At 35.4% G+C, this 25750-nt stretch overlaps 1 protein-coding gene across 3 annotated transcripts in view; it reads right to left on the reverse strand.

Moving 5' to 3' along the window:
- Thsd7a (thrombospondin type 1 domain containing 7A) overlaps positions 1 to 25750 on the reverse strand; it is a 336736-nt gene that overhangs the window by 42132 nt on the left and 268854 nt on the right. For all 3 annotated transcript variants that reach the window (XM_069996588.1, XM_069996587.1, XM_069996586.1), the window contains 4 exons: positions 22911 to 23043; positions 21625 to 21728; positions 13047 to 13241; positions 11129 to 11392 (listed from right to left, as the gene is read on the reverse strand). In XM_069996588.1, coding sequence (XP_069852689.1) covers positions 11129 to 11392; positions 13047 to 13241; positions 21625 to 21728; positions 22911 to 23043 — 696 coding nt within the window. The remainder of the gene's footprint in view (positions 1 to 11128; positions 11393 to 13046; positions 13242 to 21624; positions 21729 to 22910; positions 23044 to 25750) is intronic.

Consider the following 25750-nt stretch of genomic DNA (forward strand, 5'->3'; position numbering starts at 1 on the left):
AGGAACTTGAAAATATCTCTGACAAATATATATCAAGAGCAATATATCCAAGAGCAAGACAATTTGGCTAGAATTTTGTCTATGTTCATCCTTTGGCCTTGACAAAACTTTGCAATGGAAAAGATAATCTTTAGCGATTATGTATTAACAACTAGTTATCTGAAATTTTTGGGAAGCCAACTACAAGGTTTTTATTTAAACTCCAATATTTCTCTGTTTTACCCAAGTCATGTATTCAGCATTACAAATCAACATTGGACAATTAATTATCATAGTGAAATGCACATATAAACCTGTATAACTATATTAACATGTTATTTTAATATTATTTGTTTTTATATACATAAGAAGGTCTATCTTTTTATATCTATTAAATACACGTTTTCTCAGAAAATGTGTAAGTTATTGGTATGAATAGCTGTAAGGTTTGTTATTCCTACTATTTTAATACCAGTATTCCTACTATTTTAATACCTACTATTTTAATGGCCAGGTACACTAAACTTCATCTAGGTTTATCACTGACTGAGTTATGTGAAAGTATAAAGGTTTTTGTTGCATAAAGAATTTGGCTGACCCATGGGGCTAGGAAGGTAGTGGTAGAGCGTTTGCCTTGCATGCATGAGGCCCTGGGTTCGATTCCTCAGCACAACATAAGCAAAAAAAAAAAAAAAAAAAGCCAGAAGTGGCGCTGTGGCTCAAGTGGTAGAGTGCTAGCCTTGAGCTGAAGAGCTGAAGGACAGCGCCCAGGCTCAGAGTTCAGGCCCCACCACCGGATCCCCTCCCCAAAAAAAGAATTTGGCTGACCCTTGCTCCTGGTTCCAGGGAGGCAGTCTCTAAGCCCCAAATCTGAGGGACAGAATTATCATTGTTATTTATGGTGGACTATGCGACGTACGAGTATACTAAAAAGGTATTTCTGGAGGTGGGCCAATCACAGCAGAAAGATTAACCATGTGATTAAAGGTTTGGAACACGTAGCCACTGTGGTACCTGACTGGCCTCCAGGAGGACTGAAATGGATCCGATGACACTAAAGATTCAATTCATCACGCCTTTGTAATGAAACTCTGATAAAAAAAAATCTGGTTACCAAAGCTCAGAAAAGCTTTCTGTTTGAAAAAGCCATCAGTGAGTTGGTAAGATGCTTCGTGACTCTATTGGGAATGCCCATGAGGCTTACCTGCCTGAGTCTTTGGGCTGGTGGTTCTGATTTGTATCTTTTTTTGCTATGATACAATGACAATTGTGAATATAGTGTTTTGCTGGGTTCTGTGACTCACCAGTGAACTGTTGAGCCAAGGCCATAAAGGAAACCTGAAAATTTGTAGCCAGCTTGTGAGCAATAAGGTTGTTCTCGGAATCCCTGAACTTAGAGCTTGTGACAGAAGTATTAGTAAATACTGAAATCCTTATACTGTGAAGTTTTGCCTAGTAACAGGTAGTGAATATTCTAATAGGAATTCTGCTAGAAAAAAGTAATAAGGTTGTTCATATAGTAGCTTTAACTGCAGTTTACTTATTTAATCAATACACTGAACCTTAGAAATATTTACATAAGTTACTAGGTCAAGTCATTGGTTGACTCTCCTTAATTTAATCTACATAGAATTTCAGAAACAGAAAGAGGCTCTGAAAGATTCCCTTTAGCAATAGATTTGGGTCAACAACTTAACATTTCATAATGTGATGGGATTAGAAAGATAAAGGAATTAAATTAACTTTGAAACTCATTCCAGTTATTTATTTCTAATGTTATCCATGGCAGGATACTCTTCTTTTAATCAATGAAAACCTAACACTGCCATAAAATTATTTCCTAAATGTGATGCTTAGTTATTAATTTGTTGCATTCTCCTAAGTGTTAAATATAAAATTAACAGAAAGCTATTCAGTGGCAAGCTCACATCACTTACACAAGTTTCTTTGCCACAGGACTTTTTAAAAAAAATTTAATATGAACTGAGAATCTTTAGAATGATTCAGACACTGTATTCCCATAATTATTGACTTTTCCCACAGCATCTTGCTGGACCAACAAGCAATAGATCATTCAGATAGGTATAACTGTAATTTTTTAAAATGGGAATCATGTTTTAAACCACACTGAATTTTAATATGTGCTTAGAAACAGTAGGCTATTTTTATTTTTGCTTCTACATGAAACAAGTCATGTAGTCAACTAATTAACCAAGTAACTCAAAATCACCAAAGCTTCAGAAAGTTTCTTACGTTATTTTATACTTTAAATGTCAAACTTATGAGTGAGCTATTAACTCAAGGAAAGGGTGACAGTTATGTGGATAAAGTTGCTGAGTTTTTTAAGATTTTTATTTAGAAGCTGCCAATTAACTAAAGTTTCCTGTGAGAGATGGGATGTGCATTGACAGCAAGGTCAAGGGAAGGCTTTTAAAAGAGAATTACAATAATACACACACACACACACACACACACACACACATTTGTTGATATGATTTTGTGTTTTCCCTTTGAGCCCTAAGAAACAGCTTATGTTTAATGTACTTATATGAAATTTACTCTCTCGTAAGCCTTGTTCCCTATATGGCCATATTGATGACATTTTTGCATGTACATGCTAGGAATGAAAATTGAAAATGAACTATACAACTTGTAGGGGAAGAGGAGTTGGGAGGGAAAAATTTGAGGAGAAAACAAGGGAAGAGGAGACACTGTTCAAAAAGTCGTGTACTCATTACCTGAATTATGTAACTGTAATCCCTCTGTACATCATCTTTACATTAAAACTGAATAAAAATTTAAAAAGGAAGTTAACTAAAGTAATAGTAAACTTTAAAACTCTTGAATGTACGGGGATTTACTAATACAATAGGAATCTTCTGGGTTCACAAAGGCCATTCTGCATATTTATGAATTGAGAAATTTGTACGAAAACAGTGAACAGTGATATTGAAGAACACACAGTTACTCCTCTCCAGTGACTATGTTCCAGGTGAAGGACTTTCCAGCAGCAGTTTTGCTGGAAGGTGGCTAGGTGAGATTCTCTGCTGGAATGAAACTGTACACCTGGCATGGAGTTGACATCATCCCCCTCCCCTTACTTTGGCTTTTCTGATTAATGCTCTGAGTGTGTGTGTGTGTGTGTGTGTGTATGTGTGTGTGTGTGTGTGTGTGTGTGTGTGTGTGTGTGTGTGTGTGTGTGTGTGTGTGTGTTTATAACAAGCTTGTACAAAACCCAGCGTCTCCTCTTGGGATCTGAAACCTTTCTGGTGCTAACCTGTTTTGGGTTGCTGGCAATGAACTCCTTTATACTGTCTGAAAAGTGGTTTAGATCTTTGCTAGTTTTCACTGCCATAACAACCCATCTAATCCATCTAATTTCTATTGTCTTTCTATCTCTATCTTTATCACTAGATCATCTGTCTATCCATCTATCTAGTATCAACAGATATCAGCGAGATTATCACTTCATACTTATCCAAGTTAGTTTTATCCATTTCCCTATAATATTAGAAGAAAGAGTTCAGTGGTTAATCAGAAGGGTAATGAGTAAAGCATAATAGCAACATTAAAAATCTATAACATTTTTATTATTATTGGATATAATTTTTCTTGGCAGTTAAATTTATTTTAAGCAATGAAACACTTCTGTCCTAAAACTAAATGGAATGCCAAGTAAGTGTTCATGAGCCTTGGAAAGCATTTGACAGCCTTGCCTGAGGGCACTGTAGAGTGTAGTGAAGACCAAAGAAGTAGAGAGAAGAGCAGAAATGTCTGGACCAGAGCACACAGAACTAAAAGATCATGACAGGTGCTCTATTGCCACACCTGACATGAAAGGTAGCTGTGAGAAATTTTCCAGTTTCTCCTCCATCAAATCTACTGTGCTCCTTCAGAGGTTCAGGGGAGACCCCCGGGAATTGCTTATTCTTTGTGTCTAAGTGAGCTCCCTAGGCTCCCTCTTCTCCTGGCACTTTAAACTTACAGTCAGTTATCTCAGGAAAAGTCAGTCCCTCACTTCTTGGCCTCCTTTTTATATATGAAAGAAAGAAAAAGCAATACTAGTTACAGTCATACTATCAAGTGAGAAATTGAAATGCTGAATTAGACATTAAATAAATGCTACCAACTTCAAATGCTTTATGGAGAAATTAGGACTTCATTTCAGTTGGTCTCAAAGACTCTATTTATTTGCCTTTTTTTGCCTGATTTAATTAAATATGTTCTTCCTCCACTGAGTTTCCACCATGATAGAGAAAAATCCCATTCAATTTTGTTTCTAATTAACCTGTAATATTAAACCTATATAATCTTGCTGGAATCTCATTACAAAAACTAATGCACTTCTGTTATGTTCTGGTTGGATGACTGTATATGTAATCCTCAAAATCTACTCTTCTTACATTTGGGCTTAAATTAGGAGACAGACTATTGAGTTCTACACATGACTTAAATGCACAACCTCTTGAGATGAAATCTATTAGTAAATTTCATATTGCATTTCTTTCTGTCTGTTATGGTGCTTGAACTCTGGTATTGGGCGTTGTCCCCCAGCTCTTCAGCTCAAGGCTAGCATTCTACCACTTGAGGCACAGTACTACTTTTGGTTTTCTGGTGGTTTATTGGAAATAAGAGTCTCACAAACTTTCTTGCCTGGGCTGGCTTTGAACGGTGATCCTCAGATCTCAGCCTTCTGAGTAGCTAGGATTACAGGCATGAGCCACCAGTGCCTGGCTTACATCAATTTTTTTGTTCATCTGCAATTTAATTCTCTTTCTAAGATGGTACCCTTTGAAATCATCTGTATCAGAACCATGAGGGTATATATAAAGATGTGTACCACTTAGGCTTTTAGCTAATAAGCCTAAGTATTGCCATACCAAGATATGCTATATTTATGATACGAAAAGCCTTTATTTAAATATTAAGTATTTTAATATTAAAATATTTAATATGTCCAATTTGTATACATTTTATAGGGCCTTCTTTTTCTTGTGGAGTAAACTATCTGGAGTATCATTTGGAATAATATACAGAAATACTTCTGGGAATTAGAGAAGGTTTTGTAAAATATGATATCTGAGAAGACATACTCTGATTCCACTCATGCTTACAAAATCAGTTGTGCATGCCACATGTTAATGTTTTGTAGGTTCAATACTGTATTACCACCTTACAGCATACTAGGCCAAGAGAAACAACACAGAAGACATAATGTAAGTCACTGTCTTTTAAAATTAGTGTTAAAGGGAAATTAACTTTTTATTAATGAGGTTTTAGGTCACTGTTCTGAGCCTTTCCATTGTGATCACACTTAGAAGACAAAACAAGTAATTAAAAAGGTGCAATATGACCTACAAAATATTACAGCAGTACAAATGCTAGCTTGACGCCTACATGGCAACAGCTAAGTCCTGATATTCTTGGGCATTGGTAGGTAATTATTAAGTTCCTCAAGTACAATGTGTCCAGTATGTTTAATAAATGTAATTTGTATACTGTTTACAAATAGGGAAACAACTAAATCTAGAGTGATCTGTTATTTCTGTCACTGACTTTAAAAGACTTTTTCCTTAATACTTCGACAGATATATTGTGATATTTTGACTGATATACTGATATATATATATATATATATATATATATATATATTGTTTTTAAGGTACTTTTCCCAACTTATGCATGAAAAAGACCATAGTAAGAATATTTTAAAGTTTATTGGGTTGGAAAACATGGAAGGATATTATTGATTAAGGTTCAATTAGTTTGTAATTCCTTCAGTAAAATATGGTTGTTTTCAAAAGGACAAGTCTGGATAGGGCTTTGATTATTCTGCAGTATTCACAACAAATTTTCTACTCAGCATTTAATATGTAACATGAGGGTCATAAACCTTGATGAACAAAAGATGTAAGGGCACTAGAATATTTTATATTCATGCTACTATTCATTGCAAGAGAAGAACTAATCCTCTACATTTCCCATTATCTGTCCTCTGAAGTGAGTCCTCAGCCCTTTTGAGTAAAGAGCTGGGTGTTCTGTGCTTGTTCTAGCTATGACAGAAAGTCCAATATAGGCCAATATCAGGTAAGTGGCCCAGTAAGAAGCAAGACTATATCTCAAAAATAAAGAGCAAAAAGCAGGAATGGATTCTGGTGGTAATGTGTGGTAGGAGTACCTGCCCAGCAAGTTCAAAGACCTGAGTTCAAACCCCAATTCTGTCACCACCACTTTTCAACTTATTATGATGAGTGTGTGTGTGTGTGTGTGTGTGTGTGTGTGTGTGTGTGTGTGTGTGTGTTGATCCTGGAACTTGAACTCTGGGCCTGGGTGCTGTCCCTGTGCTCTTTGGCACAAGGCTAGTGCTCTACCACTTCAACCACAACTCCACTTCCAGTTTTCTTGTTGTTAATTGGAGATAAGAGTCTCATGGACTTTCCTGCCCAGGCTGGCTTTGAACCTCTACTCTCAGATTTCAGCCTCCTGAGTAGCTAGGATTACAGGTGTGAGCCACTGGTGCCCAGCTGTAGACCCATTTTTTCAATATAAATATCAGTAGTCTCTATCACTAGTAATCAAATAAACTATTGGAAAAAGATGTGGATTTCTTAGCCCAAGATATTGCAGCCACAGGCTTTGTCTCTCCTACTGCTCCTCTGCACTGTGAACAGTTGTGTGATCCAATGCAGAGATTTCCCCACTATAAACATGCAGTAGAACTCCTGGAGACCTTGCTGACATGCAGGTGCTGACAACAGGTCTGCAATGGAGTCTCTTTCAATATTTCTGAGCACTGTTTCTCATTGACCCTCATACTGTTTGTCTGAAGATCACACAGGTTAGATGCCATTGCCCAACAGCAGCTCAGGATGGCAGATCGCATAGGTAAAATTTTATTGGTACACAGCCATGCCTGTTTTCTTACAGGTTGTTCTGGGCTTCTTCCATGTTAACTTTAGAAAGATGAGTAATTATGAAAAAGACATTGTGCCCCATAAAGCTTAAGACAATCTATAATTTGGATCTTTAGGAACTTCTTGGTGAAAAGTAATTTAACTGAGTCGCTAATGCTTTGGTCTCCTCATGGCCTCAGTGTTGGCAAGTGTTTGATGTTATCAACAGCTATATTATGGTTTTGGGTATGGGGGAGTTGTACATATTAAACAATGTGTACTGAAGAAGAAAAATTATCAGGACCCTTTGGGTTCTTCTCTTGATATTAACAGATGATTTGACATCACAAGTACAACTGAGCTAGCTTTATATTACAGTGTTTACTGATTGTGTATTATGGCTTAAGTGGCTTACAGGAACTAGCAAAGGAAAAATTTCCTGAAAGGAAACTTGAAGACTATTGTCTGGAAGGTATTATGTGGCTAATAGAGCTGAAGATTAGAACATCTAGTAGTTTTTATTTTATCTATTATCTCTTTCAGGTAAGATAAATAGAGTATTTCATTCAGGTAGGATAAATAGAATTGTTATTCCTTATTTTCACACAGAAAGTGAGTAAAAACAAAGAAAGTGAATGCACCAAACTCCAATTAAAGTTTTCAAAGTGCAAGTTGTCACAAGTAGTAATATAGACCAAGAGGTCTACATTATTGTATAAATCCAGTGGGCAAATCAATCAATTTGAATAGGTAACAAAAAAAAAAACACCCTTCATACTATGTGTATCATTGATTGAATTTAATAGAACAAGTTTGTGACTATCAAAAATGATAGTTCTTTTGTTACCTTATCAAGTTCCCTGGTCAAAATTGATTGAATTAGTAAGTAGAAAAAAACCTGAATATTTTCTCACTATCATATGGAAACTTTGTGGCACGTGCAGTTTTTACTTGTGCTTTAAGGCTCCTGAAGAGAAAGAAAGTACCTTAGCCTAGTCCACTACAATCCTATTAGGATTCAAAAATTCTTGTAGGAGAAAACATTCTCTCCAGCATTTCATTCATTTATATATCCTACAAACACTTACTGTGCTTAGGATACATTAGTGAATAGCACAGATATCCTCATAAACCTCCATTATTGCATTGTAAATAAAAAGAAAAATAAATGTAAAAATAATTTTTATATTGGGATCATCCGTTTTAGAAATATCACCAAAAATTGAGAAAGCAGAGCAGCATAAGAGTATTTGGGAATGCCTGTCTGGATTAGTGACAAAGTTCTATCATGTTTATAGAAACCTTGGGTACATGTATTTTGAATAAACTAGATTACTTCTAAGAGTCTGTGAACTCTGAGATTAAATAATATATATTTCTATACTTTCAGGAATTCTCTTCCTCATTCTGAAATTTTTAAGGGAGATTAACTTAAATATTTAGTACTGTGTGTATCTACGCACTCATTAAATTTCTAATGAATCAGCAAGTCAAGATCTAGCTGTGAGTAAGAAGTGTGTGATTTGGATTATGAGTGGTTTCTTATCTATTGTTATTGTTATACTATTCAAGATTTCATTGCAAATATAATAATTTGTGTTTTAGGATCGATAAATGTCTCCAAATATATGTATATAAACATTTGTACCATAAAAATATTTTATGCCATATAAAAGGATGATGAACATTTTATATAACTGTTAAGTTATATCTTAAATCTGAAATATTGCTTAGTATAGGGCCTACTGTTAAGAGAAAGTTCAAGCTATTATACAAAAATCATGCCTTAAGTGTAAGACATTAAGGAAAAGTTGACCACATGGGAAATAATCTAAAATAATATACTATTAAACTGGTGGAATTCAAATTGCATTATCAGTGTAATTACTGATGACATGATTCACAGACAGACAACAATGATTAAACAGATAAGCCCTGAGGCCGATGTTGAATAGGGAATTAGTGTTATTGCTCTGCATACATGTGGGGATCAATTTTATATCTAAATTGAAAGTAGAAAGATAGGTTTGCTCCAAAACCACTTAAAACTCCATCTATCTAGAAAGCTGATGTGCCTAGGAAAGGCAGCTGTTACTGAGATTGCAATTTATAGCAAGTCTACTACAATGTAGCAAAGTTATAGCACTGCATAAACACCACCAAAATTGACAGAACACATTTAAGAAAAGTAGTAATTGTCAAAGAATAGTCAATAGAGATTACATTTCCCCAGACTTTAAATAAATGTTAGTAAACACTAAGCATTCCCATTGGGTAGTCCATCATAGATCTAATTAAGAAGACAAGATGATACAGGACATATAAAGTAACTAAATTGGAATGTAGCACTAAGTGTCTTTCTTAGATCCTTTCACAGTCTTCATGAAGTTAAAACCCATCAACATCCATTTATTTATTTATTTTTATCTGTACCTTTCCCTAAAATATAGTACTTCCTTTTTCATGCTTTGTCTTGATAATACTCAGGTAGGAAGTGTACTGCTCTTGGTAATTTTCCATTGATTTTCCACTTGTTTTATTTTAAGTGATCCAATATTTTTACTGGAGGAAGAATTTTCAAAGCTATTTTTTTCTTCTAAAAATCAGATTTACTATTTTTATAGAAGCTCTCTCATTTTTAATAGTAGATTAGGGTAAAGGTAAAAATGTATATGCAAGATGTTCTAGAAGCTCACAGGTAATATTAAAATCAAATGGTATACTCATTATCTGAATTATATAACCATAACTTCTTTATACATCACAGGATCTGGGCACTGTCCCTGAGCTTCTTTTGCTCAAGGTGAGTACTCTACCACTGGAGCCACAGTGCCACTTCCACCTTTTTTGAGTAGTTTATTAGAGATAAGAGTGTCATGAAATTTCCTGCCCAGGCTGGGTTTGAATTGTAATCCTCAGAGATCAGCCTCTTGAGTAGTTAGGATTACAGATATGAGCCACTGGTGCCTGGCAGTATATCACCTTTATAATAACAAAAAAAAAAGGTCAGATAATGTGATGTTAGGAAAATGAACCCTTAAATATGTATTTTAATGTTTTCGTTTCTTTCATGCATGTGTTTCTAACGCATTTATAAGATTATTTCTTTGTTGCCTTGTATGTCCCTCCCCCACAGTGTAACCCCCGCTTTCACTATATTTGATGTCAGTATAACATGTGGAGGAGATGGGGACAAACAAGTCGTTTAAGGATTCAGGTGGACCTGTTGCAACAATGAGAAGTACAAAATGTCATGTCAAAACCAGCTTTACAATGTCGGTGTGGGGGGGGGGGAGGGGGGTATAATTGGGTGGGGGGAGGGGGGAGGCGGGGAAGGGAGGTGAAGGGTAAACAAAGGAGGAGGCTGCAATGCTTGGTAAGAAATGTATGCATTATCCTGCCCATGTAATTGTAGCCCCTCTGTACAGTATGTTCTCAAATAAAATAAAATAAAATAAAATAAAATGGTATTTAGTTAAATGTGATCAAATACTGTGGTTTTCCAAAAATATATATTGTAAGATGATCTTTGATTTTACATAGTTTATAATAATGTTTTAAAAAATTAACAGCCTAAAATAGGAAGGTCATTTACAATTTTAGTATCTAGTTGATAGTATCTCTATTATCTGATGCAGAGAATACTCAGTTACTTTTAGTGATGCTTCTCAATAAAAGTATGCCAATTACAAATGCTAAGCTTTATCTCTCATAGCTATTCTTCTAAGTACATGGGAATGTTTTTGACTTAATGATTTCCTTATATTAACCTCGAAAATATTATGGAGTCTTTGGGGTTTATCATTGGTAAGTGTATAAAGAAGGACAAGGCTTTTAGAAACTTCTTTATAGGAAGAGGTTTAAGAGATTACAATAAATGTATCACCATGATTTCTAGATGGTTTATCAATGTAAGAAGGTCCTATTAGCTTGTGTTGTTTTCTGTACCATATAGCAAAATGAGCTCAATTCTGGTCTAGTAGAGGAAGCTATTTCAGCAAGGTTGGAGCCTAATTGCCATTGACCTTGTTCCTGGCAATTTAGCTCATCCTTTCTTGGTCATCTCTATCAAAGAAGTAGGAGATCATGCTTCAGTGTTTGCTGAGACATGATGTCTCTGAGTCAGGTAGACACACTATAAAGGATTTTCTCCTACTACAGAAACTTCTGTAAACTTCCATTTCCCCTCTGTGACATATAGGCATTTTACCTCCCAAAGATAGCAAACAGGAAACATGAAAGCAACATTGGATTACCATGGCTGTTACATCTGGATGTTTCCACAAGCCTGCCATTTTGATCGTAGCACGCCATTGCTTGGTAGCGATACCCTTGTCCGCATTCTTTGACATCGCCTTGGACTTTCATTCCCAGCAGGACTTCCACCTTCCCTTCTGGTAAAATACAATCCGACCAGTTCCCCACTGGCTGGAGAGTGTGACTGTCACAAGGACAGTACTGAGTCTCAATCAGGGGATACAACTGGGGATTTTTACACTTTTCCTTCTTTTTACTTTTGCCTGTAGGAAGAGAAACACCAGATAATTTATATCAGAAAACAGCATTATCGATATAGAAAATTCCTAAATTATTCACTTTCTTCAACTTACTTTCTCTGTTTTTTAAAAATCACACTTAAGAGTATTTTATAAATAAATGCTACTTTTCTCACTCCAAAGCATGTTTTAAAATAAAGTTTTCTTTGTATTGGCTGTTTTCCATGGTGATAATTTCCTTATTTTTAAAAATAGCTCATTTTGCTATTTGCTATTGGAACAATTGTATTCAATTTTGCACTCTGAAATGATTACAATCCTCAAACTGGGTCGTATGTTTCCTGTTCTGTCGGGAGGGTTTGAATTAACTGCATAAACTGCATAAAATATGAGATAGGGAGAAACAGCTACTTCCCTGTGCTGCACAATTTCTTGCTGATTGCAAATAGAATGGTACCGTTTAGTCATCCTGTAGTTACATAGGATTATAATTGTGAATATAGATTTTTTGAACTTCTTTCATTGTGATTTTATATCTTTCCAAATTTCTGAAGAGCAATACATTTTTATAGTTGATTATTAGCCTAGGAAATGTCAATAATACCATAAACAATGATATTAAAGGGTAAAATATTTTAAAATATATTGAATGTAAAAGGGGTTGGGGTAGAAAAATGAAGAGATGAAGTGAGCAGAATGTAGTCAAAAATTCGATGTATATCCCACAAAATTAAGAAAAGTGAGGGAAGGGGTGGGTTGGGAAGGATGAGTGAGAATGTTGAAAGACAATGATCAAAAGTCATTGTATTCATAAACTGATTTATTGAATGGCAACTCTGTTGTACAACTACTTAAAAATAATAATCTAAACAAATTCCTTCTTAAGTAAAATAACTCATATATATGCTTGAAAAACATAATTATGCTGTATTTAGCTTAATATGTAATAGGTTCTTTAATAACTATACTTAATCATATTACTTACCTATAATCTTCATAGGCTTAGTTATATCATTTTCATTCATTTTCTTCTCATGGGTGGTTCAGTTTTAGAAAGCTTTCAAGTCTGAGCAATCTACTAGCATCAATATTTCTACTGACAATATTTTTAGTTGTATCTGAATTTAATTCAGTGTAAGGTCTCCTGTTTTTTTCATTCTGTCACTGTGGCTTTCTTTTTTTTTTTTTTTACACTTAGATGCAGAGCTAATTTTAATACAGATAACTTTAGATACAGAGCTAACTACTTCTTCAAAGACAGAGAGACCTAAGAGAGAGAGAGAGCAAGAGCGAGAGAGCGAGAGCCAGAGCCAGAGAGAGTGAGTGAGACAGAGAGAGAGAGAAAGAGAGAGAGAGAGCGCAAGTGTGTGCAATGGCAACTTCACCCCATGACAGTGACAATGGTTACTTAATGGGGCCTCTTCTCTTTGCTCCAATAACTTCAAAGAGTCTAGAAAATTCACAAAAAGCTCATCTAAACAAAAATAATAGTGATCTTTAATATATAGGGCATAGGCTGCCTTTTCTCCTACTAAAATGACATAATGTTTCTATCATTGCCATCTTATGTTAAAATACACATCCAAATCTATTGATATCTTCAGTACAAGAACTGCCACAGTAAGACAGTTTCCAAATAATCTGTTGAAACTCTCTTTGGCATCCTGATTATTCTTACCAACGATGGTGCGCTTTCTGGTCCTAACTGCACCACAGTCTCCATTGCAGGAAGAAAACTTGGACCAGCTGGTAAATTGACAGTCATCTTGGCAGGGGATCTGGCAAGCTTGGGTCAGAGCTGGCACAGGGCCCGCATACTGGAGACATTCGTGGATGCTAGCTTGCCCTCCATCTTGTTTTCGACAAGTAATGGCTAGAAGAAATGAATAGTCTAATTACTCTATCAGTTAGAAATCAGCTAACCTTTATTCAAACAGTGCAGGAACCCTCTTGAAATCTTCTATTTATGGTAGAAATATAGCAGAAGAATTTTTTATAATCACAGTAGACATTATACTGATCTTGTAAGTTTTTATAAAAATAATGCACAGTCTTCATTGGTTTTTGTGACATAGAAAAGCAAAATGCATACACACACATACACACACATTAATACACAGACTAAGCAGATTATACTAGTTCCTATTAAGATATTAATTCATTTCACTAGTGGAATATATTTACAAATGAATTTTTATTATGTACATATATATGTTCTATATTTGTTCTGAGTTTCTAATAATCAGCTTCAATTTCCTTTAATACCAATTTATAACATCATTATTAGAATTTCTACCATTTTATATATGTATATATGCATACATATGCTCTGAAAATGAGCAAATGTTTTCCATCCACATATTATTTCTTCTAAGATATTGATGTAAATCATTTAAAACACGGTATGATTTCATTTTTTACTGAACAAAGATATAAACATTGCTTTAAGGTAGCAGGCCTTAAAGAAAAAAAGTAAGGGATGTTTAGTCTCCTTTCTGCCTCTGCTGCTTCTTCCATTGGTTTTAAAAATAATCCACTCATTCAGAGCAAGCGGATGAAACATTTAAGCTGCAATCCTAAATTTAAATCTTCATTGAGTTACCTTAGATGGCCCCATATCCTCATTTGACCAACATTTATGGTATTTTTCATGTTTACTGTTGAGGCTGAAACCACTACTTGTCAACCTTGCTCAGGATTTCATCATCCTGAAATTAGTGGAAGGGGCCCGACATGTGTGCTCTAAATCACAGTGAGGGCACAGAAGCACCCCTCCCCCTCCCTGAGTTAGACTACAGGCCTTACACCTGTGAACTGAAACCTAACAGCTAGTAGAACCACTGTGTAATGAGGTGTGGAAAGGACAAAGGTGACAATTTGAGCCAGGAAAGATGTTCTTTGTATAGGTGAACATGACTGCATGTAGTGGCTGTAGGAACAGTTGCAGTGAACAGGCCTTTGTTATTTGTGAAAATGCAAGTTAATGCTCTCCCATGATTTCATTGGCTAAGGACAAGGGATGGGGCATTAGATCTTTGTAAAGCCCTCTGATGATTCAGAGTAGTTTTTTTGCATCAGATTACTTAGAATGCTATGGAACATGATGTTTGGATCTATCCAGAGCTCCCAGAGGGTTGGGAAGGTGGCTCAGTGGTAGAGTGCTTGCCTTGCACCCATGAGGCCCTGGGTTCAATTCCTCAGCACCACATGAGCAGAAAAAGCTGGAAGTGGTGCTGTGGCTCATGTGGAGGAGCATTAGCCTTGAGCTGAAGAGCTGAGGGGCAGCACCCAGGCCCAGAGTTCAGGCCCCACGACCGCCAAACAAACAGACAAACAAACAAAAACAGAGCTCCCAGATAAGTTTCCTGTCATGGGGCTAATGAGTATTTTTAAGCTGCTCAAGTAACCCATTTAAGAATTCATGTTTGAGACTCATTAGCTTGAGGATTAAAGGCAGAGCGAGTGTTCTGGCTGAGGCTTGTGGCTAAGATAGAAAGTTCTCTGGTGGCCAGTCCATTGTGTCCCACACCAACCTTTGGCAAAGAGTCACATGTATGAAGCTCTAAACTTTTAGAGCTGTTGCTCTGTTGTAGGGAGAATCATAGGGACATATACAGGGACTGAAATGAAAACCATTTTTATTTCAGATTTGTCCTTATTAACACACTAGTAAGACATCAAGAGCGAAAAATAAAATAATGGCGTTAAAAGTGAAAAAAATAAAATAACATTACTACCAAAAGGATTCCAGGAAAAAAAAATCTTAAGCAAAACTATACTATTCACAAACCTCACTCATCTCTTTTATCCTACATATACCTGCACTGCCTAAAATCTTAAGTACTTCAGCTTAGTGGAAAAGAAAAACATATAAAAATGTCAAGAACAGAAAATTCCCATATCTGTTCTCCAAACCCAGGCAACCGTCCAGTCTCCTATCTCACTTTTTTGACAGTGTACTTTTGGAACAAATCATTCACACAGTGTTATCCAAACAAGGAGCCACAGCACCATTTGTACAATGTATTAAAATTTTATCATACATCTCAACTTGTTTGTATTCTGAGAGGAAACAGCAATTCAAATACAAATGGAATCTGAAATGAACTTCCTGCTGCTGGGTGAAGAAGATGATATAAATGTTTGGAAAGGGAGCCCTCTGTTTTTTTAAATTTATAAATCCTAAAATTCATTTTAATATGCTGAAAACAGTTGTTTTAGCCATTAAATGGATAGATCACCCCAAAACAACTAAAGAGATGAAATAGCTGAATGAAATGTGGTGTCCTTAAATTTGACCATGGATCACACGAAGAATGTTAATGGAAATACCTACATATCCAAACATTCTGGAAATTAGTTAAGAGTAATAGAGTTTGGTTGATGATTTTTTTTGTAACACATGTACAGTATGTGCTAGGTAAGATATTAGCCTGATAGGATGTGGGGAAAATAGTGAATAAGAACTCCCTACAGAATCACAGAAACAGTGGGACAAAGGGTGAACCAATTCAACAGAGATATTTGTGAGACACTATGTTGGAAATGAATTTTACAACTTAGCAGGGAAGGGAACAAGGGTGGGGGAATGAGGGAGGGGGTAATATTGTTCGAAAAGAAATGTACTCATTACTTAAGTAACTGTAACCTCTCTGTACGTCACCTTTACAATCGAATTTAAATTAAAAAAAGGACTCCCTATAGTATTCCACAACTTTCTGTAACTTTAATATTCCAAAATTAAGTTCATTTTAAAAGGTAAAACAAATAAATAAGAAAAGATGGATCATATTAAGCACAGGTTCTTAGCACACTAGAAAGCTTCATATATCCAGACAATGGTATCTGTATTTGCAGGTATAAAGATTATACAAGTCATCCTTTGAGTTGAGACCTTATCAAGCAAGCTGGGCCACAGCTTATGTTGTGTATTGGAATGGACCAAGAAAGGTTCTTAGTGAGATCAGCAACTCTCAAGCTAATTACTCCAAAGGAAATTCCATATTCAACTGATTGTATACATTTTTTCATTTATATATTTTTATCAGGCATAGCAACTTTTAGCTGTCATAGAATAGGCTGGAAACGTAGGGGCATCATTGAAACTAACTTGTGGGTTACAAATGAATCACATCAGGCAAGTATCAATAATGAAAAAAAAATACATACAGTAAGTAAGAAAACCAGCTTTTTAAACAAAGAAAACCAGCTTCTTTAGCAAATAAATGCTATGAGAAAGTTAGCTCAAACTGTTCTGAGGTTATAAATGGCTGACAATTACAGCAACAAGGACAATTTGGAGACTTTTTAAGACTTTAATTTGAACAAACTGATTGTGTGTACACATTGTTGTGACAACAGAAAATTTACCATGGCTTAAATTTTAGACAATATGGACTGTTTATTTTGTTTAGTGTGACAATTATGATTGTCATGTTAAAAGAAAAAAAAGTGTTTGTGGATGATATATCCTTTAACCAGGAGTTACTCTGAAATACTCTAGCAAAACTTATTTTAAGAGCATAGTAAAGGGTGTTGTGATTCAAAAGGATGGCAACAAATTTAAAATGATAATTTCACTAGTAATATTCATATTAGCCTCTCTATACTAATTTTTTGGGGGGTCCAGTCATGGGGCCTGAACTCTGGGCCTGGGCGCTGTCCCGCAGCTCTTCAGCTCAAGGCTAGCACTCTACCACTTGAACCACAGAGCCACTTCCAGTTTTTTCTTGTGTGGTGCTGAGGAATCGAACCCAGGGCCTCATGCATGCAAGGCAAGCGCTCTACCACTGAGCCACCTTCCCAGCCCATCTATTTACTAATTTATTATGTATTTAATTCTTTGGCAATAGTAGAATTTGAATTCAGGGTTACCTGCTTGCTAGACATACCTGAAACTCTGTGATTACTTTTATTTCTTTTAGAAACCTTCCAAAATTTTAAATGGCAAAGATTAATAAGTTGAGTAAGCAGAGTCAGTTGTAAAATGCTTTTATGTAAGTATGTTTTATTTATTTTCATTTTTTATGTTTTGTTTGGTATTGGGGCTTGAACTTGGGCTTTGCATTTTCTCAGCTTATTTGTTAGGCAATGTTCTACCACTTGAGCCATATCTCCAGCTTTGAAGAATGTTCTAAATTGGGAAATACTAAAAGTTCCTGGGATGAAAGGGAGTAGCTGGTACGGAGTGAGCCTTAGGCTTTGTCTGGGAATGTGGATGGGAGGCTCCTAATATAGCCCTGAAGTAACTAATATAATTCATTATAGCTATTCATCATCCTTTTACTGAAGAGGAATAAATTCCCCTATTATTGAGTTTGCACAACAAAAGGGTGACTTGTCAGTAGATAATTCTTTAGGATATAAGGTCATGCTTCCATTTTGTTTGAAAGTCAGAATGAAATAAATTGCCAGATCCAAAATGCACATGTAGAAGTTCCTACAGGATAAGATCAATGTCTTAATGCAGCAAAAGCTGTTGGGTTCTGTTTAACAGAGTTCAAGTTGTTCAGAAACTGTATTTAAATTTAGAAACATAACACTTAAACCTAGAAACATAAACATAGTTCATTCCACTGAAACCATGTCTACATAGTTTTGGAGACAATATATTTGGCTAACCTGATTGGATGATTAGATGAGTGATCTTTCCCCATAGTTTTATGAAAAAAGATAATAGAATAAATTAGGTAGAAATGAAAAAGAGAAGACTTAAATTGAAGGAAATCTAGCTGCCAAGAGACCTAATTGTGCTTAGAAATAAGACCAGATCTATAAATAATGCAAGAGGAGTGCAGTGTTTACTAGGTGGATGTAAACGATCTTTCTTGTATGAAAGAGTTTCACTGACACATTTGCTAAATCACACCTCACAATTTTAATTTGAGAATGTTTTGTAAGTCTGGTAGAATGTACTTTATTTTCTCCTTGCTCTTCAATAGTTACCAATGATTCCCTAGTCTCATTGATGCTGGTAATATATGTGAAAATGCTAGTAAAACCTTCTAGGAAATCATAATCAGCTCCCACTGGAGTGGCTCAGATCAAGGTCAGCTAGTGTGCAGCTGGGATACTGGCAGGCTCCAATGACAGCATGGGGTTTGTAGAGCCATTGCAGACACAGTGTGGTGCCAAGCTTATTTTATGAGTTACTAGGCTACTATTTTAAAATGGCAACTACTAATAAACATTATATTCAAGACTCTTGGAGAGAAAGAAAAAAAGTTAAAAACATCTCAAAGCAAATAGGATGCTTATACAACTAGAATAGAACATATTAAGCTGTTTTGGTGGAAGTTTTAAATGGCACTTTATAAAAGTGAAAATGACAAAATCTAGGTAACAACTAATAAACATGTTAGCCAAAAGAAGATTTTAATGATCATTAAGTCTAAATTATCTATAAAGCAAAGCCCCTGCTATCTGTTCTGTTTAATTCTGTTTTTGCTTAAATATTTTTGCTTATTATTACAGAGTTCTATCTCTGAAAATTAACAGATTAATGTGTATTGCTGAGATAAATTGACTCAGATATTTGGGGCTTAACTTTAATTAAACATCTAGTTTTCTGAAAAGAATGGTGGGTCTGAGATTAAGTAAAAGATGATACAATGGTACCAGTACATTCTAAATCACTTAATTTAAAACTAAGTTTTAAGTCTATTTCCCATAAAAGTATCATAAAATGTAGTTAAATGCTATAATCTAAATATCTAAATATAATCTAAAATATAATCTAAATATCTAAAAATAATCTAAAATCTAAATATAATCTAAATGCCACAATCATTTTCATTAATTTTGAAAGATGGAGAATTCAGCCCTCTCTCCCTCTTCCTTCCCGTACCTCCCTCCTTCCCTGATTCTTCCCTCCCTTCCCCTTCCCTCCCTTCCCTCCCCTCCCCACCTCCCTCCCTTTCTCCTTCCCTCCCTCCCACTCTCCCTTCCTTTCCTTTCCTTCCTTCCTTCCTTCCTTCCTTCCTTCCTTCCTTCCTTCCTTCCTTCTTTGTTTACCTCTCTTTTTCTTTTCTTCATTTTCCTTTATAGCATTTTAAGTTAATAAGTGATATGAGATAAGCACTTCTAGGCAAGGAGAATCTTGCTATGTGAGGCATATTATTGAAGTATTTTAGATTTGAGAATACATCCAAATTATTTAAAGAGACTTCATTACAGAAAAAGACTGCTATCACATCTTAGTATAGGACATAGGTGACAAGAGTATAAAGGAGGCCAGGGGAGGCTGGGTCATGCTGACTCCAGGGATTATTAACTCTCTTCACTTTGGTTCCATATTAGCTACCGGAGTATGCATGGCAGGAGATTGCCTGAGGATAAAAAGAGAAATTAAGAAAGAGCTAATTTGAATTAATTTGAATGAAATCTTTTCATATAAAAGAGACATGGTCAAGAGAGAAAGGTGAGAGGCTAGGCATCTGCTTTGGTTGTCTTATTTTTTTGGTCTTTTATAACATTTTTTTTTTCCGGAGCTGAGGACCGAACTCAGAGCCCTGTGCTCACCAGACAGGAACTCCTGCGCTGAGCAAAACCCCCACCCCCTAAGGCTCTGATTTGGATTAGTCCAAATTGTAATTGTTATGGGACATATGTTTTATTGAAAGCTAATACAATGATACTCTATCTATAGCCATATAATCACCCATCAAGCAATAATTTGGTATTCCAAATGCTATCTAAACTGTAGAAAATCAGAATCAAGGGGAAAGACAATACAGTTACACTTGTATTAAATATTCATGCACAAGTGACTTGAATAATATAAACCAAATATTAGACCTGTTAAATCTTATTTGTTCCTTCTTTATAATCTTTTTCTGTCCTCTTAATTTTAGTCCTATAGCATTAGATGAAATTTGCTATATTACGTTGTGACACTCAGTATATAAAGTCTTATTAATATTTTCACTACTTCTATTTTCCTTTTGAAAAACATAATTTCTTCTTATTTTTCTGGTATTCAATTTTCCCCAGAATATAGACCCTTGTTCTTAACACATTCATAGGAATTCTGGGAAAATCCATCAGTGTACTTCTTCCAAATACACAGATTTTTATTTCTTGTTATTTTGATTGATTCATTCTGTATATAAATATCATTTCTCTTTTACTGTGCCTTATTAAGTGGCTAACTCTTTTCATCTTTCCCCATTTCTCTAGTGGTTACTGACCATATATAATATTAGTAATGCATTATATAAGATGCCTTGAAACTCAAATCATGTGTATTTCCTACCATAAGAAATTAACTATCTGTTTATTTGATCTGGGACACCATTTATGATGGAAGAACCCTTTTTATTTGGAGAAAAAGTATTCCCTATTTTTAAAGATGCTATTTTTCTTACTTCTCATATTTGAAACCTTTATTTCAAATATAAAATTTAGTTTGAAATAATATTAACAGCCTTGATAATTTCTAGAATCAGTCAGCAAAGATGATAGAATGGATATCCCTGTCTTCTCTGAGACCTTCTAATTTCAGGTGTACATTCTCCTGTGATTGCATTCAGAAGCCAAAGAACTAGGAGTGTTATAATAGAATGTGTATGTTTAAATCAGGGAGCTTACATTTGTTATGGAAATGAGATGATTGTTAACAAATAAGAGTTAAAGACTAAAATTTTAATCAGTTGCAAAACCAATCATTTGAAGCTAAGGAAATGAAGCAAGGCTTAAAGACTAGAAACTGACTTGTTCAATTTATTAGGTTAAGTAGAAAGGAAAAAAAATATACAAAATGAGATCACTTCAATAAATGGAGCATAGCGTTTGACGTAGGGAAGACTATAGCTAATGTTCACAGAAAAGTGAGTAGATTGTGGCTCTGGAGATGTGCGAGTGCCTGGGATGGATTTTTGGAGAGCTATAAATACCAGGATTTGCATTTTTGGCCTTGTTTGATAAGTATGAGGAAGAAGTACCTGACGAAAGCAGTATTTTATCTGTCAGTGCATACAGAATAAATTCAAAAGACAACACACGACACTTGGCTCTGCATACCAGATACGATGCTGTTAGAAAGAAGCACTAAAAAGAACCAAGTTACTATGCCAAAGAACAAAAATCTAAAAAATGAGTCTCTATGTCCTAATGTTTTGTAGAATGGGTCACAGTGGATTCCTATCTGCTCTGTTTTTTAAGTCTGGGGCCAAACTGACAAAGACCTGCAGGTAGTGGTTAAAACAGAGATTGTAGAGAAGTTGAAAGTAAACCAAGTACAGCATGGAGCCTCCCACCTCTGGCCTGTCGTCCAGGCCCACAGCCTTCCTGCGCTCCAGGGATGACCTGTTGCACACTCCAAGGGACTAATTGGCACCGGCGCCATTTGTGAGTCTTCCACCTACAAAAAAAGAACAGAAGCTCACTACAGAAGAACAGAAATGTCAGGCAAGCCACATAGGGATACAGCAACACAAAAACATGTCTATGACCACTCAAAGAGGAGGTTATTTAAGAATATGCAGTCCTGAGTTTAATTGAGATATTCATTAAGACACTATGAAAATCTGCATTTCCTGTAGTTTAAGTCAACATCAGAGTTTTGTTTTTGTTTTTGTTTTGTTTTTACAAATTACTGGAGCTAATAACATAAGTGGGAACAGCTATACATTTTATTGAGATATTTATTAAGGTATTATGAAAATATGAAAATTATGAAAATACTTTGTATAGCATTGAACAAGATGGTATTATTGCTAGGTTCTCTGCAGATGTTAAATCATCTTAACAAAAACAAATTTTAAAAATAAGTAAGTTTCACCTAATAGTTGATAATGCTCATGCTATTCACATACAATTATACCACTGTCATCTCAAAATAAATGACTGATATATTAAGATGGCAAGTTCTACCAATTTCTATTTAAATTGTTATTTTGTGATAACTTGCATCCATGTCCCACTATTGTATTTGTTTTCAGAATTGCAATTGCATTCAACATGGAGCTTCAATTAGTAATTTTCATTCTTAATTGTGAGAAGGCTACATTTTTCTAGTAAATTACCATGATGCTGCATAGCTTCAATGAGTATAATTTTTCTTTTGAGTGATCACAGGTGGGCATATCAGACAGCTTACCAGCGTCATGGACATAGCTATGCCATTTCCTGAGCCAGAATACTAAAATGTATGAGAAACAGATGCTTTTTAGATCCAGGAGAGAAATGCTTAGACTATTCTCCTACATGAAAAGAAATTGCTTCCTAAAGCGTATGTGTATCATAATTATTAGACACTTTTCTGCATTTCCTGTACTGTAGATTTGAATCAACATCAGACATTCTAATAACACAGCTGTGAAACAAACGTAAGTATTTGCTTCCTTGGAGATACTTCAGAAACAGAGCAATTTTCCCAAATGGAGAAACATCCCCATAACATAAACATCCCCAACATGCGCTGAGCAACAGCCCCATCCTAAGCATGCACTGGGTGGGTACAAGGAGCACTTCCTTTTCCCCATAAAGAATGTGGACTGGCTGTGTTGCTCCGTTCTTTACTTGCATCATTTTCCTGTATTACCTGTAGCTCTGACACACTTGAGGAACCTCACAGGCCTTCTCTTCATAGAGAGGATCTGTGCAGTCTCGCCCTCCATTGGCTGGCAGCTGAATGATGACCCGATGCCGAGATTGCTTCTTGACTCCGGAGTCCCCTGGAATAAGGTGATTTTTAACTCCTGTACTTTGCATTAAAGAAAGTCTCTAAACACCAGTTTGTATGAAGACATTAAATTGCCTCCAGTTACATGTGCCTTTGCTATCCCTGAATGAGAGGACTCACTAGTGTAATCATTTACTAAATGTTCCCAAAGACACTTTTAGTGGAAAATCGATTGGGAAAACCCAATCGGTTTATTGCTTAACATGCAAAGGATGAAGAAAACAGTCCCACAGTCAACTGGATTTTCTAAAATTCACTTAGGAGTCATTGCTCTTTTGCATGTCTTTCCATGCCGTTTCATATAGCATGATTACTATATGGGACTCACACTTGTGTGTAATGAATCCTCCCTCGAAGGATATTTTTAGTGTTATAAAGTGAGATTTGATTTCTTAACTAGCTACTTCATTTGAAATGCATAACTTGAAGTTATTCCAGTCATTTGTTATTAGTTGTAAATAGTCTAGGGTCTTCAATTCAAATTGAAGAATTCAAATCAAGAATCTAATGCAATGACACAAAAGTAGTTTATTAGGGGGAGATTTTTTTGAACTCTGGGCCTGGGTGCTGTCCGTGGGCTCCTTTTGCTCAAAGCTATTGCTCTACCACTTGAGTTACAGTGCCACTTCTGGCTTTTTTCTGTGATTAATTAGAGATAAGAATCTCAAAGGCTTCCCTGCCAGGCTGGCTTCAATCACCAGCTCTCAGCATCCTGTATAGCTAGGATTACAGGCTTGAGCCACTGGTGCCTGGCTTAGCGACAGATTTTTTAAATATATTATTTTACTGTTATTATCAAGATGTTGTACAGAGGGGCTACAGTTTAATAAGTCAGGTAATGAGTACATTTCCTTTTGGATGTCACCCTTTCTTTCTCTTTCCCCTACTTTCCCCTCCATCTGTTCTATCCACAAGTTGCATAGTTCACTTTTCCACATAGTGTTTACTGAGCACCATGACTACATTTGTTCACCCTTCCTTTCTCCATTTCTGAGCTCTAATTTGCCTCCATTCAAAGGACAAAAACAATATTGAAACCACTTAAAACCAAAACAAACACCACCACCACTACCAATAACAAAAATAGCCCATGTTTCCTTTACCTGGAATTCATTTCAATAAGTAGTATTTTAAATGTTCAGAGGCGTTATGCCTTTGGGTTCCTCCTTTAGCTTCACTGTTGTTGTGTGTTAATACCTAGGGTATTATATATATATATATATATGTAATATATATATTTATTGTAATTAAAATGGTGATGTACAGAGGGGTTATAGTTACATAAGTCAGGTAATGAGTAAATTTATTTTTGAATAGTGTCATCTCTTCACTCATTTTCTCCCAGTTTTTCCTGCCTGAACCCTTCCCTTTAAAAGTTGTATAGTTCATTTATAATGTAGCGTCTAATATCACTGCTGCATTTGTTCACTTTTTGTCCTATCATTTCTGTGCTCTCCCTTACCCTCACCAAAACCGATAGGCTTGCATAGAAGACAAAAGATACAGAAGGCAAAAACAGTGTCAAAAGAGAAATCAAACAAATGAAAAGCAAAATAACATAAAACCTCTTGTTTCCATTTCTTGGAACATCATTTCATATGTTCATATGCACACAGCTATTGAGTCTTTCTGGTCTGCTTCTGAGAATATACTCCTTTGGTCTCACTGTGTGAATGTTTAGTTGTATTTTAGCTCTAGCTTTCACAAATGAGAGAAAATATGCACCATTTATCTATCTCTGAGCTTGGCTTTTAGAGATAGATGTTTTTAGAGAAACATCTAAAATAGCAATCATTATGATACATAAATAACTCCAAGTTATGTTTCAAAATAGAAAGGAGTAGAATTACCTTCAACAAAGATGAGAATTTGACAGAAGTGAAGATATTCAAAGTATTTTACATTAGAAATGTGTAGGAGTTGCCAACTCTAATAAAATATATTTCTACTTAAAAATATATTGGAAGGACGAATAACTATGTAGTGTAATTTCACTTATAAAAGAGTTTCCTAAAGAATTATATTAGTAGGTAACAGGACTTTTGATGCATTTATATTCTTTTTCTAAAGCATTAACATTTTCTTGTAGACTACAAGGAACAGGAAAATGCTTCAAATTTCAACCATGTTTTGAGAAAATTCCTGCATTTGACAGTAGAATAGATCATATTAGTGTTCTTAAATTCCTGACTGCCCAAGAAAATCAATTATAAAACAACAATAACCACAGACTTCTTAGGCTATATCCAGTATTTCTTATCCGGTATTCATCTTTAAGAGATGAGTTTTTGAATGTAAAATAGCTTGTCAGGTAATACAGCCGGGGAGCCAGGAAAGAGAAAATAAGAGCACAGGATCTGCTGGAATAGCTGGCCCGTGTTCCGTGTTCCTTGTCCCAGTTTAACATTTAGAATCCACGTATAACTTGCTAGACTCATTCTCATTGTGGGGCAAAAGCTGTACTATTAATCATTACATTAATTATTTTGATAAATAATTGGAATATTATAATAATGGAGTAGGGATTTAGAGGCTGGAATTATTGGCAACAGAGTATTAAAGGTAATTGAAAATGCAGTTGTGGAGTCTTTATTTTAACAATGTTTGAATGCAAGCTTCAACTTTTGCATATTTAATATGATTTGTCTAAGAAATGTCAATAGGAACTTGTAAATTACTAATGCATTCTGCATTATCTT

The sequence above is a fragment of the Dipodomys merriami genome, unplaced genomic scaffold (assembly GCF_024711535.1).
Source record: "Dipodomys merriami isolate MVZ:Mamm:240054 unplaced genomic scaffold, mDipMer1.0.p SCAF_5, whole genome shotgun sequence".
Taxonomy (NCBI): Eukaryota; Metazoa; Chordata; class Mammalia; order Rodentia; family Heteromyidae; genus Dipodomys; species Dipodomys merriami.